The 16,966-nt window shown below is 28.5% G+C and overlaps 1 protein-coding gene across 5 annotated transcripts in view; it reads left to right on the top strand.

Annotated features, from left to right (window-relative positions):
• LOC105432241 (phospholipid phosphatase 1) overlaps positions 1-15,762 on the top strand; it is a 28,843-nt gene extending 13,081 nt beyond the window's left edge. For 4 of the 5 annotated variants that reach the window (XM_089077683.1, XM_089077686.1, XM_089077687.1 and 1 more), the window contains 4 exons: positions 8,475-8,629; positions 10,140-10,354; positions 10,884-11,004; positions 12,154-15,762. In XM_089077683.1, coding sequence (XP_088933809.1) covers positions 8,475-8,629; positions 10,140-10,354; positions 10,884-11,004; positions 12,154-12,549 — 887 coding nt within the window. In that variant the 3' untranslated portion in view covers positions 12,550-15,762. Of the gene's footprint in view, positions 1-6,734; positions 7,293-8,474; positions 8,630-10,139; positions 10,355-10,883; positions 11,005-12,153 lie in introns of those variants that run through there. The other variant, XM_089077684.1, reaches the window with a different exon arrangement.
• The last annotated feature ends 1,204 nt before the right edge of the window (positions 15,763-16,966 follow it).

The raw sequence follows: 16,966 nt of genomic DNA, 5'->3' as shown, positions 1-16,966 counted from the left end.
TTTCCTTGTGTCAACTTTCCTTTATGTTAACTGTCAAACTTTATGAAGTTTTGCTTAGTTTTGCTTTAAGTCAATAGATTATTTTTTAAAAAAGACTTATTATCTCGTATCATTCTTTGTGAGACATAGACATCTTTCTTCGACACGAGTGAAATCTCAAATTGAATTTTAGGGTTACTTAATGCATCAATAAGTGTTTCCTCAATGCAAGTCACTGCCGACTTCGGCCTATGATAATAGCCAATTTGCCGAATCTTATATTTAAAGCCCATTTCGCTAATTGAGCGCGGCGTGGTTTTATTAGTCCCATAAATATTCGTAGCTGGCGAATGTGCATGTCTTTACGCTCGATGGGAGGAAGTGTTAGTTTGTTAACTGACGCGACTAGCATTATTGCATTAGCAAGCAACCGTGAATAGTCGGAAGTATATACCGCGCATTCTTCCTGAACAGTTAAAAGCGCGAAATTTCGTGGAAACTGGTGCGCTATTACAGTTAATTTAATTGCTAGTGTTTTCGCTGATTAATTCTCATTTGCCAAATTATGAGATAATTCTCTTCTATAGCAAAAATATTGGAAGATCATATATTTATAAGTGAAAAGTTAAATAAAACGTAAATAATATTATTACTTTGATTTATTTTCCTATTCTATACATTCAAGAATTTATTTTTTAGATAACATTCATTAATATCTATAATGCTGTAAAAAGTAAATCCTCAGATTTATTTCGTTATTTATTATGTTTCACGAGTTGTTTTATTAGAATAACAAGATATTTAACTAAAGTGTAATTTTATGACAAGAAAGAAAAAGGGAAATAGAGCTTCAAGATTAACTTTCGATTCTCAGTTACGTCTAATCAATCGTTTGTCGATGTATCAAGCAAATCACAGACGCGGAATAGAAACGAGAGAATCGGATTCGACCGAGTTACTTGCATCTTTTTTTTTTTTCTTTTTTTTTCTGCCGCTTATACGGTACGAGTGCAGTCTTTTGCATGGAAGCACATTCGCCGAGGGTGAAACCATGCGTGTAATGAAGCCTGACAGGGAAACCACGAACTGTGCAATGCGATATTACGGATGACTGTTCGACTAGAATTTTTACGGGTGTGCCTCTTTGTGTAATGCAATATATTACAGGCGGGTGTTTAATTAGAATTTTTTTTACGAGCGTGTCGCTTTAAATACTCCGGTGCATCTGTCGCGTAATGATGGCAATAAGCTGCACGATCTCATTTTAAGCAATGACAATATATATATATATATATATATATATATATATATATATATATATATACGACGATACAAGCGTGTAAATGTTATTTTAATGGCAGTCATTATTATACATATGTATACGTGGAAAAAATTCAAAATAATGCGATCAAATTAGTATCCTTTCTAAATAAATCATAATCAAACTTAGATATTTCTTGTATAAGTTTATTGAAATTTATTTTATCATTATATAAGACGTAAAACATATTTATATTTTACTTCTTATGTAATGATAAAATTTTAATAAATTTACCTCTTATATTATATATAATTAAATTCTCTTAAAAGAAATGTCACCATGATCAATAATGAATTTCAACAAACTTTGTTTTTACTTGTACCTCTGAATACTCATATATGGAAGGAATAGTTTTGTTGAATTATCTAAAAATTTGATCAAATAGATTTTAAAATAATATTGTTGGATTATCAAAATTATTATATAGGATGCTTACGCATGATGATAGTACTGCAGAAATTTTATACAGTGTTATGTCCACGCGAGTCTTCTGCGGCCGAATGGAGTCGGACCGCCGTTTGGAGTAGAAGCGAAGCGCTCTCCGGGGCAACGGTTGGATTGTTTACAAGAAGGACGGCGCGGTGATTCGTGGCGTACAGACGTGTCCGCCAGATTGTTGTTGTTGTTTGGTTTGAATAAAGCCTATGTACATATTTTATTAAACGATGTTGTTTATTGCCGAGCGCGGCTTCCTAGCGGAACGCGAGTGAGTGCGCGTTAAGTGAGGCCGTCAGTGACCGCCGCGGACGTAACAATATTATATATATATATATATATATATATATATATATATATATATATATATACACATATCATAACCATTTTGAGTGTTTTGTAATTATTTTAATTTATCAAAATTATTATGTTTTCAGATATATATTTGACAAAATTTTTAGATAAAATTCAGCAAAAATTGTTTTTTTCCATGTAGATATAAATAATTTTAAATATAGAAATAAATAATTTTAAAATTTATTCAATGTTCTTATTTAAGTCGATTTTATAAACAAGTAAAAGTTAAACAAATTAATATTTAACTCCTAATTAAAATTATTTTCGAGAATGGTGATCGAAGTGGTGATGATATTTTTAGTCTTGCATTTTGGTACCGTCTTACATAATCGCGCGAATAAATTTTACATAGATTTTAGTTACATTACAGGAAACAAATAAAAGAAGAAAAAAAATATGTATCTTACTGAAGTACTGAACGAGGCTTTAATCTTTTAAATGATTATGGTGCAGCCGTGTATGTCACTAGTGGGTGTTATATTCTCCCCCGCAACGTTCATAGCGTACAGATGTGTGCCACTCATCGCTTGGTTTCTTTCTGACTTGCACGTATGCAGTGAGTGTGACACACAGACGGTTAGTCAAGCTTGGATTAAGAAGAACCCAAGGCTAATTTGAGTTTAGGGATCGTCCTAGGAACGTAAATGTACACATCGCTGAATCGACCGATGCCGTATCACGTGCAAGTTAAAATATTGTCTGGTCCATTTTTTTATCACGCGATAAGCATTGTTTTCAGATATATATTTGATAAAATATTTTTTTAGATAGAATTCGGCAAAAAAATTGTTTTTTCCATGATGATATACATTATTTTATGCGCGACGCACTCAACCTACCAGGATTATTCTTTTTTAATATTAATCGAAAAAAATAATTTCATCGATTAAATAAATAATTAAAAAATATTATTACAAAATAAAGCAATAAAAATAAAGGATAAATATTATAAATAAATGTTATATGCTTTTTTTATATACAATTGTTTTTTTATTTTCTTTTATAAACTTATTTTTGAAATTTTGACAGAATATATGAATTTAGAGATTATATTCGATTTCAACATTCAAAAAACAATTTCATTCTAATTGTAAGATAAGGTAAGAAAAATTCTTTTGTAAACTGGCGTAACTATTAAGACAATTATTAAAATAGCAAAAAGTAATAATATATTATTAAATAACAAAATTAATAGAAAATTTTAATATTTTTGTATTTTTAAATATAAAAGTATTACGAACTTTTTGAAAGAATATTTTCAACTATGTCATCTTATAATTTCCTGACTTTCAAGTTGAAATGCATTAGGAATGAATCACATCATATACATTGCAATTCTCTACTTGTCTACTCGTTTTTCTTTCCGTCGCGATGAGACGAGACATTCTTCATATGTCCACAAAAGTGTGACAAAGGGCACTTAATCTCCGTAATTTGCTCATCTCGTTCATCTCGTTATATACGATAACGATAGTCGTGGACGAAAACTCAAGGCTATCATGAAGCCATAGACATATTGGGAAAAAAAAAAAAAAACAGGAGTATTTGGTTATCAATCAAGTTCTATTTTTTATTTAATGGTAATTTTTTTTATTTGTTACTAGCAATTTAATAGATTTTATTTCCATGTGAAAAAATAATAAACAAATGGTTATGTATATACAATACATTGATACAAGCTGAGTACATGTTAACAAACAACAGCGAGAAACCGGCTATTCCGCCGGTTTTTCGCTGTTGATTATATATATGTTATACATATATATTTTATGTATATGTTTATATGTATATTTTTAAGAGAATTTATTTAGATTATTTAAACATAACTTTTGTAATTTAATAATTGATAAGTTACGTTTTTCGATTTAACGTAATGAGAAACACTTGCATTTAATGTAATTTATTTGAACTTCGAAGTATCTTTCTCAGAATTTTAATTATTCATAATGATGCTGAATATTTGGTGAGATGCGTCAAATCTATAAATAAGAAAACATGAAGTTTGTGGAGAAGATTTGTCTGTTATTTATATCTATTTAAATTAACACTGAGAATTTTAAATATTTATCATCAATGTTGTATGGAGTTTATGTGCACAGTTTATTTTTCATTTTTTATGAATCTCTCTTATTAGTAAATTTGAAAAATTATATTATTAATTGTAATAATAAAATATTTTATTCTATTATATTCGATTATATATTATTCTCCAAAATTAAGTTATTAAAAGACTTTTTGTAACCTGAATAAAAAAAATTACTTATGTTATTACTTTTCTCAATACATATATTTTAATTCTCTTAATACATAAAATACATAATCTTTGCGGTGATATTCACGAGTCAATCGAATACGAAAAATGATTTAACAAAACACTTTTTAAAAAATGGGATTAATAATCGATATTGCTTGTATAAAATAGTGGTTGGTTATTCTCAAGATAATAAATGATGTGACAATATCGTGCAATATCATGGTTGTATTTATTACTAGAAATTGCACATTTAATGTGGTTTGTATCGGTAATATACGAGGCGAGAAATATGTTTTATATAAATCACTCTGGACCGTTATAACTATTCATATCACTTACTCCGATATAAGCGGAAATCACAATTATTACACAATTATTACAAAGTACTCAGCGTGCGAAACAATTCATCTTTTTGCTCCTTGCATAATTAAATTATGCGTTGACATGCGCGTTTTATCTAATGACAAAAAGGCTACGCTTTTTTAGGCGACACGTGGCGAGCGCGCTCGTGCTTGACGAAGCCAAAAGATTCATATTGTGTAGTATAAAAACATTACAGCAGATCTGGCAAAATGAAGGATAATTAGAGGTGCAAAAATGTTGCGAAACAGATATGCGAAGGTATTACTAGATTTGGATAATAATCAAGACGCAAAAAACGCTATAATTTCATATTTTAAGGAATAGATTAGAGTTCTCCTAAAATTCTACAGTTTCAAAATTAATAATAAATTATTTAAACTTATTAAATTCATACATATTTATAGATGTTATGCAACCTAAAAAACCTATGAAATTTTCCACATGAACAACATTTCAAGCTTATAGAGGGAATCATTGCTTTCTGAACTGCTATGAGAATTTCTTTCTCATAATTCTGTTAAAGAAAAAATAAAAAATAAAAAAGTAATAATTTTATTACGAAAAATGTAATTCACTTTGTGTTTTCTTCTACACGTATGTATGACAAATAAATATAGTGATAAAAGAGTAAATTTAATTAAAAATGTATTTATATATGGAATGTGAAATTCTTGTTTTTATAATATTCATTCTATCATGAATTTTTTAAATTTATCTCTATAACGTTATGTATCTCTTCATGCATATCGATATAATTTGTGAGGTTGCATAACGTCTATAAGTATGTATGAATTTAATAATTTAATTTAAATAATTTATTATTAATTTTGAAATTGTAGAATTTTAGGAGAACTCTAATCTATTCCTTAAAATATGAAAGTATAGCGTTTTTTGCGTCTTGATTATTACCCAAATTTAATAATACCTTCGCATATCTGTTTCGCAACACTTTTGCACCTCTAATTATCCTCCATTTTGCCAGGTCTGCTGTAATGTTCTTATACTACATAATATGAATCTTTTCACGAAAAAAAAGAAAATCTGTATATAGTAGTTTCCTTATAATACCTTATCTATGGATGTCACAACATCGTTGAGTTGTCATTTGATTAATCATCGTTGAGAAGGTTTCTTTCCGAAGTAACCATAATGGGAATCCCTTTGTTGTTGGAACATGTGATGAGGAAATCTGCGTTAAAATGAATGAGTAATCTAGCGTTAATTCTTATTTACCAATAAATTTCCTATTTGCAAATACTATATATTTTATATTATTTGATTATTTTTAATTTAAAATTTATTTTTTGAAACTTCTACAAAAGACTTCCGATATACTTTACATCTTATTATATATACAGATTCTAGAATTATGACAAATGTGAACAACAAATTAATATCTTATAATAATATATAATAATGACTTGAAAACTACAAATATGTATGTACATATGTGTGTGTGTGTGTGTGTGTGTGTGTGTGTGTGTGTGTGTGTGTGTGTGTGTGTGTGTGTGTGTGTGTGTGTGTGTGTGTGTGTGTGTGTGTGTGTGTGTGTGTGTGTGTGTGTGCGTGCGCGCGATGACATATTTTTATATTTACTATAAAATTATTTAAATAATTTTTCGGTTTTCTTTTTCTCTTTCTTTTAAATTAATAATTAAATTGAACAAAAGTTGTGCTTTTTTTTGTCCTCTGCTCCGAGCAGATTTTTGTATAATAATATATTACTAATATGTATAACTACAAATGATGCATAATCGTGCCCGCTATTTTTCGTGTAGCCATTTCACATAGAGTGTTCAAAATGTTGCATCACGAGGAGGATTATACTGTCAACATGTCATAAGCATGATGCAAACATAAAATATTTTTTACAATATTTATATAATATATTTTAATGTTGTTTTTGGTATCAATAAAGATGCTTTTTCACGTTGACATTTGACGTTCATTTTTAGCGTCAAAATAAGCCACATAATCAAAATTGATGCAGAATAGTGAAATTTGAATGGTCACTTTTGATCATGTGATCTATTTTCACGTTGAAAGTGAATGTCGAGCGTCAGCATAAAGAGTCATCTTAGTACGTGTACGTTGTTCAAGAATAGAAATTGTATCCGGTACAATTTGCCTACAAAAGAAATACAATTGCTATCTCCATCATCCTTTGCACCTCGCATCACTGTCGAGCTATTTTGTACAGATATTAATAGCCTAATATCATGCAGAAATCTGTGGCTTCGAGAGATCAAAGAATTTTTCGCGGCACGTGTTATGTAATTGCGCATATGTCACGGCTGCGCACGCGCACGAAATCGCGCGATGATAATGTGACGTGCGAATGCGCTCAGACGTTCTGAGTCAGAGCGCTCGCATGATGGTGAGCGATTGAACGTCGAAACGACGGACGCTTCTTTTTTCCGCGGGATGTACGATTGTTCGTCATTGTTCGACGTTGCATCGTTGCGAGGAAAATCTTTTCTATGGTGACCGAGAGAAAAGAGAAGGGGCAGCGGAGCCGACGGGAAACGAAGATGATGTCGCGTTTGCTAACTGTGTGGTCTACTCGCAATCATTTTACTGCCTGTGCGTACTAGAAAAAAATATAGAATAATATAGAATTGTATGTGTATGTGGGAGATAAGTGTTTGTTACGCCGCGCACGCGGGATTATTTGATCTTGAATCTCGCACAGTAACTCGGAAAGATGAACGTTGCGAGTGTAACGTTGCAAAACGATCGTTCTCGTTTGTGTGAAATTCGACGGAAAATCTAATAGACGGCGTGATTAAAGTTCAATTTCATTCCTTGACTGCTGCACGCTTCGATGCACTCCAGAATCTTGTTTGTCATATGAGCTGGTTTTTGTCAGATTTCGAACGATTTATTCTGTGATTACTCATCTCTAACTAAAATTGATTTATGAAGGAGCGTGATTACTTATCAAAAAAATTCAATGTAATCATTGTATATATAATACCGAATGCTTTTATCTAGAGTGAGAGTTTCAGAAGTGTCCAGAACAGAATGTCCAGTGAGACAACAATAGAAGCAAAAAAAAAAAACATAACAGGAAAAATATCGTAAATTTTTTTCTCCATATTTTTTTTTTCTTAGCAAAATGTAGGAACTAGCGGCCAATTTAAACAAATAAGAAAACAAATAATGATAAATAAATTATATAATATTCATATCATATAATACTTTAAGATGAACATTTTGAATTTTACTTCCTCAACATCAATATAATAAAGAATTGCAAAAAATTCTCAGAACATACAAAGTTAAAAAAAAATAGAACATAATCACATTTTAATGTGTGTGTGTGTATGTGTGTATGGCGATATATCGCGATATAATCAAAAAGCAGATAAGCGTATATAAACAACCTGAAATGATATTTTTAGATAATAAATTGCGTATACATAAATAACGCAAAAATAATATAAAAATGTATTGTAACAAAGACAGGGAGATTATGTTAAGGCTAGGCAAATAATAAATAGATAAATGAAAAACTAACTTCGTATGGTCTAATTGCCCATTTCGGGTTAAAATAACGCAGTTTATAGTTTAAAATTCTTTTCATACCAATTCTTTGATCTGAGGCGAAAATTAAATCCAACAATATAAAATCCGTAGATGTTTATGATTTTAATATTAAGGATTTGCATCATCTGATTTAAAAAAATCGAGTTCTTTTTTGCATTTCTTTGAAGTTTTAATAGAGTAGAATATTGATCAAGATTATTATTTATTTCATCTTAGTGGCTGTTCTCCTGGCGATCTTGGAATTTGATGTTGTACCATTCCATCGGCTCGGTTTTTTTTGCAATGATCCGAAGATTTCTTTCAAATTTACGGGTGACACGATTTCTGTGGTCCTACTCATAGTTTTTTCCATCAGTCTACCTCTTGTAATGGTAAGTACATTTGTTTCTTGTATTATCATTTATTACTTTTCATCTTACGCTAATCCGGAATTGTCCGGAAATTAAGGCATTATTCGCTTTATATAAAACATCTATTATATTACCATCTATTATGAAAAGTATTTTAAGCTAAATGTATTCTTTATTCAATGTTTTATTTTATCACTACTGTCAGAAATTAAAGTTATGATTTTATGCATATTCCTTATCATGTAAACCATATCGGAAACATTTACATACAATTGATAAAATTATATATATAAGTATTATCTTTTTCTAAAGTTATAACATGTCGATTTTATCGATTGTGTATAGACGCTTTGGTTTACATGATAAAGAAAATGAAAATCATAAGTTTCATCTTTGACAGAAGTGGTGAAATAACAACACTGAATAAAGAGCATCAAAATACTTCAGTTTAAAATATTTTTTATGCAATGAGCATCTTACATGAAGCATATAATAGCCATATAATATCATGTAAATATCTTGCATATATTTCTTTCGACTAGTTTGAAAATCGACTAATTGCAAAAATCTGGAAAGATCATAATTCGGAAATTGAAAAAAAAATTGAAAAAAAAATTGGATACGTATCTTCTGTACATCTCTGTACATATAGCAATCTATATATTATTCGTAAACAACAGAATATGTAAAAAAATTTAATCTTAACATATTTAAGATTATAGAATAAAAAGTCATGCAAAACTCAAGGTTAATATTAAATAATATAAAAATTAATTTTTAATTTTTAAAATAATTTTTAAAATATTCTTATAATTTTTAACAATAAATTAGTGTTTGTTTACGCAACTTTTAATGTAACTGAATTAATATTATAAACTATTAGCTAATTAACCTTAATTTAATTTAATTTAAAAAAAATGTTTACTTTATCCAATCCTGATTGTTGACAACAAAATACTATCGACAAATGTAAAAATTAAGTGACTTAATCCACTGCGACACTTTGCGAAATTTTCATGCCAGTTTATATAACATATAAGCAATAAGCAACGTATTAATTAATGATATTTTATTAATTTTAAGTCATATTTTTATCATTTAATTAATATAATTTCACTTTTATTGGAGAAAATATTTTCATATAACTAACAATCGTTATTCGATATTTCTCGAAAAATAAATATCAAATCGATATCAAGTTGACATCGATTTGATGGTTCATTGCTCGCTGGATATTATCAAATTTATTCTAATAGACGATTTGATATCAAGAATAATTTAAGTTCAAAGTTGCTTAACATTTAAAATATTTTTAAATTTTAAAATTATAATTTAATGAATTTTCCGCTATGATCTAAAATGATGTTGATTAGTCATTTTAATGTCGTCATTTTTATGTCGTAATGATTTTTTGCTTTGCTTGAATACGGAGAAAAAAAGTGCATAATCTTTTCCTTTACGACTAAACTTGTAACAAATAACTCAAGAGTCAAGAGTAATGTATGTATGTAAAATTTTTTTTTTATTTCAGATGTATATCACGGAATATGTCTGCCATAACGCTAACAGTTACGAGAAAGCGTCATGTCGTACCCGGGGTAGAATCTGGCTTTGGTACGGACACTATTTTGCAGGGCTCTCCACGCTCACATTTGTCTGCGAACTCACGAAACTCCTGATCGGTGAGCCGCGGCCGCACTTTCTCGACACGTGCAAACCGCGCGAGGTGGCCAACTGCACCGATGAGTAAGCACCGATTTTTTTCTAAGCCGCCTCTTCCTTTGTCCCAGCTAGCTTGGCACCTAAGCAATTGGGTCGATCTTTACATCGTTGGCGTATATAGGCAGCTCCGTGGAGGCGTACAGTAGTATTCGTGGGCCTATGAATGCGATGTAGGCTCTGGTAAAGAAACAAGAAAATACGCATCGAGCATCTACATGTGAAACACATTAATTGCAACATAAGTTCTCTGTAATGAAGAGAATAGATAAAACATGAATAATTACGTTTTATCATAGGATTTAAGGAATTAAAATACAATCTGTTTCATTATCATTTGTTATCAGATAAATTTTTGTTTATTCTAAAAGAAGATAGCTTATAGCTATTAGAGGAGATGTAATTATCAATCGCGAAGGAGATGTTGAAGGAGATGTACTTGTCCGTTAGGAAGCAGCCGATTATATGAGATGATATCCAAAAGTTTCCCGAAATTTATTTATTAAAAAATCATAGAAGAAATAATAATATAGACTCTTCCCGATTTTCTTTGTAGATATATCAGTTTTTATACGTGCACAAATACAGAGTTTTCCAAATGGTTCATCAACGATTCCAGCAAATCCTTTCCCTCTGGTCATTCAGCCTTATCTGTCTACACTAGCATCTTTTTGGTGGTAAGAATTTATAAAATTTTTCTTTATAACATTCTTAAACAAAATTCTTAAACAAAAAAATCGAAAAATAATCGGAATATCTTGTTAATTTAGTTCTAAAGTAATTAATATAAAGAACTACGGCATCAGCGAGTATTTCCTTGTATCGATAGTCAGTAATATTTAAGTGATTAGAAAATTCTAAACAGAAAAATTTGAAAAAAATATACTATGTATTGATATATTAATTTTTACGGGACTTGCGAGATTAAGATGATCAATTTTTAATCAATCAACTTCGAGATATCAATATTCAAAAATCGGAATACAACTAAAAAGTTGTAATTTTTCCATAGGTACATTATAAAATATTTTGTCATATTAATATATTTGTTCTGATTACTATACATATTAAGTCTGTTTTTTATTATTGGTCTGTTATTTATTATATTTTTATTATTAAAAAAAATTTTCTTTTTTGTTTTTTGTCAAACTTTGAACATATATCTATTTTATTTTAAATACAACGAGTGTATATCAGTTATAAAAACTGATTTATTTTATATATATATATATATATATATATATATATATATATAAACTTTTAAAATAAGTTAAATAAATTACATGGAAAAAATCGTTTGATTAGCTATTCTAAAATATAAAAATGATTCAAAAATTTTGATTGAAGATATCAAATTTTTGTTTAAGTTAATCAGAAATCTTGACAGTTTAAAATGAATTCTGATAATTTCAATTGAAATATCTGAATTGTTCATATCTTATCAGAATTTAGTGCTAATGGTATATTTATTTATTTTATATTATTTATTTTATGTTATGCGATAATTCGTAACATCCTATCTAGGATTCTTTTGACATTTTTAGAAAAAATTGAAAATTGAGATTTTCCGCAAAATTTGAAACGCTTGGATACGCTATAGATGAATGAATATGAGAGAGTTACGAAATAAGTTCTTGGAGAAAAATATATAAATTGAAAAAACAAGGAAGCAAAACATTGATCAAAATATACGGAATGATCTTTTGGCGTTGAATAAAAAAAAATGTTTATGGAATGGATATGTTTAGGACTTGTCATACAAATTTTATACGGGAATTCTGTCTCGTTTTGTAAAAACATGTTGCCTTTTGTCACGTTTTACACAGTGGTACCTGCAAAACCGTCTTCCAAATCGGACAATGTTTCTGAAACCATGGCTACAATGTTTAATAAGCGTATGGGCCGTGATCTGTTCAACGACTAGAGTGAGCGACAACCGACATCATTGGTGGGACGTTCTCGTCGGCGATGTCCTCGGGCTTCTATTCGGCGTGTTTGTCGTGGTGGTACCATGCCAGCACTTCTACTTCAAGCGCATCGACGCTACTGTTACGGTGAAGCACACTCTTAATGAACCTTTGGAAAATGGCCAGATTATCAGTGGCTACAATAAAATACAGCACCAACAAAGCGATAAGCAGTTATCCTCTGCCATCGATTCGGAAGACCGAGAAATGAAGAACGTCACAACGTGGAGAGAATATACCATGGAAGAAGCATAATCATTTTATTCCCGAATGACAAAGGACAAAGGACCATGAATGACGTGAATGACAGGGACAATTTTAGGAGTGAAGATGGAAATATAGGAAATTTTAGAGAATTGCAATGAATTATTCGTCTTGGAAAAGATTCTATTTCAGATATGTCGGAAGAGTATATTTTTACTGTACCTGATTTTAAGTAATGATAATAACTTACAATGCAATAGTTGTAATATTGTATGTAAAGAGATAGTTACATAAAATTGTATATCAATAGTCAGTAATACGAAAGATACTATTTTCAAATCTAAATTTAAATCTTTATGAGATTTTAAAGTTGAAAATGTCCACACACATGAAAATAAAATTTGAAACAAGATAAAAATATTAATGGAAGAAATACACGCGTAGAAAAATAAATTCTGTACGAAAGATTGGATATATAGATAAGGTAAATAATAATGAACATAATGAAGATTAATGTAAATGTAAACTAAAAAACAACATATATATATATATGATAATAAATGACATAATATCTGAAATGAGAAACGAAAATGGAAATATATATTGCAAATAGTTAATTTGTAGAATGAGAGAAAAGAAAGAGCAAGAATTAGGAGATAATAAATTAAAATTTTTCTGCAATGTAAGATATGCATGTGTGTAAGAAATGGCTGCATAATGATTATTGATCAAGGAAACAAATTAAAGTATGCGAGGAAAATAGTAATATATATAATATATATCAAATTTAATTTTTCATGTATGACCGTATTTCAAAATAGTTCGATCTTATATAATTAAATGTGATTTATACTTTGTATATATTTATACACAATTACTTTATATATAATACATATATGGATGTCTCATTTTATTTTAAATAATCAATATCTGAAAATCACGAAATGTCGTATTTGACTTTGCTAAAATTCATTTATAATCAAAATTCATTTATGATCAAATTTTATATGCTTCCGCATATATTTATATATAATTATATAACACATGGTAATATTTAATAATTTTGTCTCGGGTAATAGGATAGCTCTATACAATTATATCAGTACTATCGAATTTAATGTGTTTTTCAGAAACATGAAACAAGAATTTTAAAATAACATCATTTCCAAGACGATTAATTCCAATCCGAGGATGCATAATATGAGAATCGGTAGAGGCTTCCCTCGGAACCGAAAATCAAATTTATTTGCACGAAATTTATTTTCGTATTAATAATAATGTACAAAATGCTCAGTATAAAGTAGTCGAATATTTTACATTCCTCTAAAGATAAAATGCACATATGAGTTCACGGATGCATTATTTGCGAAATTTTTGCAGAAATGACAGATTTCAGAAGAATGCTTGTATACGCAAATGATGATTTGTATCTGTCTATTGATCTGATGCATAATGTAAAAAACTCGTGAAGTTCAGAAGTATCAAATTAATTAATCGCACAGGATATGTGATAATTCAATAAGGAAAATAAATTATATTTCACTTGGTGCGCGCAACGCTTATAAATATTATTTATTCTTATTTAACAGTGAACAATAAAAATGGAATGATTCTAAGAGTGTTGCAACATTTAAATGGAAAATACCTTTAGTAATTGTCCATTCCAAGTTATTTAATGTCTCCAATACTTCGTTCTTGTTAATAATTTATGCCTTTGCAGATTAAACATTATTTAAACATCAACATTTGGCTTAATCTTCTGATGCACTTTGAATGTCAAGTTGCGTACAATTTTTTACATATACATATCATAGTAGTCGCTTTAATCTGTGATATGCGACGCACTATTTTTAAATGAAATGAAGATTGAACAAAGTGCAAAGTATGAGAAAGTTGAGTCAGTCAAGAAAATAAGTTGAAAACTAAGTTTCGTTGAAATGTTATTTATATAATATACATATATTCAACGATATATTTTTGTAGGTGCATAATAATTTTTTATTCACATTCCAAATGCAGCTTTCAAATCTATACAAATTTTAATGTAAGAAAAGATTCTTTGTTTTTGCTTTATATATAGAAAAAACAAGGAAAGAATAACAGTGAGATTTATACATTATTACATGAGCGTGTTTATAAATGTTCGAAAACGAGCGTGTATATTATAAATATTGTAGTATTATTTAATATTATGTAATATTATTGATTTGTTTTATTATCATTCAGGTGTTAATAAATCATTAATAAAATATGGGAATATTTTTTTAAAATTACATGCGTATTTTAATATTTCTTGCAATTGTATTGAATAATACGTATGTACAAAAAGAACAGAATATTTGTTTGTGAAAGTTATGGATCACAATACAAATAATATATTTATCGCGACCATATGATAATGATAAGTTATGTGAAATTCAAATAGTTATATTGTACGTGAATGCTGCCGATTGTTATTTTTACAGTGTACATACCGCGTAGAAAGTATGTATTGTTTAATCTATCTGCTGATTTTAATCCATCGTAATAGTGAACGCGAAATTGTACATAGATTGTAGGGGATATTATATAAAAGAATGAACGCCGCATTAATTATTACTAATGTCGGGGTTGTAATTATTATAATTTAGTAATTTAATTAGTTTATATGCAATCCCTCATGTAATTGTAATACATTTCGCGATCATGTACATGTATATGCGCACGTCGTTGTTAATGTATATACTATACTTATTTTTACTGAAGATTATTTTTTAAGAAAGTTAGTCTTAAGATAGTGCCTTCTCTATGGCCTCGCAATCAAAATATTAATATTTGCGTACATATTTGCATTACATATTTCCATTATAGAGAAATCTAAAAATGATCGTAAAATTAAAACAAAAATGTTTTATATACATTAAAAGACAATGTATATTTTATATTTTTTAACTTTTTAACTTCTTTTTTACAATTTTCATATAAAAATAAATAATGTACCATTTTCTTTTATTAATAAATATCTGTCTTTTCAGAATTTGTATCATTACCTTAGTCTTGCTGGGATTTATATATATATATATCAAACATAATATATAAATTTATTTCGTATAAATTGAAACCTATTTTTTATAAACTATTTATGGAATGAGAGAGCACTTCTTTATCGCATTATGCGTTTCACAAAATCTACATCCGAAAAATGCGATTATCTTAATATTTTCTATGTATAAAATGTCTCTTTATCTGTTTGTAAGAAAAAAAAATTAAAAAATTAAAATAAAATGTTTTTCTTCTCAATTAAACTCTTCCTTTCTTCAACTTTGTATTGAACGGATAATCGCGCTTTCCTTAAAATTGTATGTTTTCTCTCTCAGTCTTGTTTTCCATAAAAAACAATCATTATAAGGCTTGTGCGAAATCAAGTTCTTTTTTGGAATGAATAATTATATCTTATAGGATGTTGCAACGTGATCATAACATCTCGAATGATTATTACTATTATCTCATTTCAGACTTTAAGGTTGTTATAATTTTGATTAGATTGCCTGTTTTCAAATTGATGTAAATACCGTTAATTGCAAATCTTGTTAAACTTCCAAGTTAGAACAAGCTAATCCAATTATTGGGCAGAAATTGATTCTTGTTAATCGTTGTTCTTGTTAATCGTCTATAACAACATTTTTTATAACTATTTATGCTTGTGAGAAATGTTGGTAATTTGAAACAAGATCCAGAATAAAAATGATGACAAAGAATAACAATTGACATAAGGATAAAAACTTTTTTTGAAAATTTAAAGTTTTACCTTTATGCGGAATTTCTTTACTTGATTAAATCTTTTAGATTTTGCATTGTACCAAATTTTAACTTAGATATGAATAAAAATTAAATGTATATTTTTACTTAATTATTTATATTGATATAAATCTTTTCACTGAATTTTTTGGCTAAATAAATTGAAAATATTTTTTTCATAGGAAATATTTCTTCTTACGTGTTTATTTGAATTCTAGAATTCTAGAAGAAACTTATATAAAAATCCTTTTATATATATTATATATATATATATATATTACGTAATTTACTTTTTACCTTTTATTTTAATTATCATATTTAATAATATGTAATATATTAAATAATATATTAAATAAGTAAGAAGATAATAATTCACAAATGTCTCAAACATAAAAATCATTTTTATCTTGTAAAATTATTTAAATATTAGTATGCCAGCAGATTTGATCATGACTTCGCAATAGATTTCAAGTTACTGTTTCTTACGGCATAGCTCGTCAAAATATGACGATAAGAGAATGACATTGAAAATTCTACAAACATTGAGCAACGCTTCCTATCTTATTGTAGCAGCAAATATGTAACAATTATTGTGCAAAATCTGTCATATCAGATACTACAGAGCAAAAATCGAGCACAATGTACCGTCAATATAGTGACAAAATTGCGGTAAATGTAGATCACGAGCAGC

This window comes from Pogonomyrmex barbatus, unplaced genomic scaffold (genome assembly GCF_055798465.1).
Source record: "Pogonomyrmex barbatus isolate J1 unplaced genomic scaffold, ASM5579846v1 scaffold20, whole genome shotgun sequence".
Taxonomy (NCBI): domain Eukaryota; kingdom Metazoa; phylum Arthropoda; class Insecta; order Hymenoptera; family Formicidae; genus Pogonomyrmex; species Pogonomyrmex barbatus.
The sequence above is the reverse complement of the archived record's forward strand: the minus strand, read 5'-3'. Positions and strand labels throughout refer to the sequence as shown.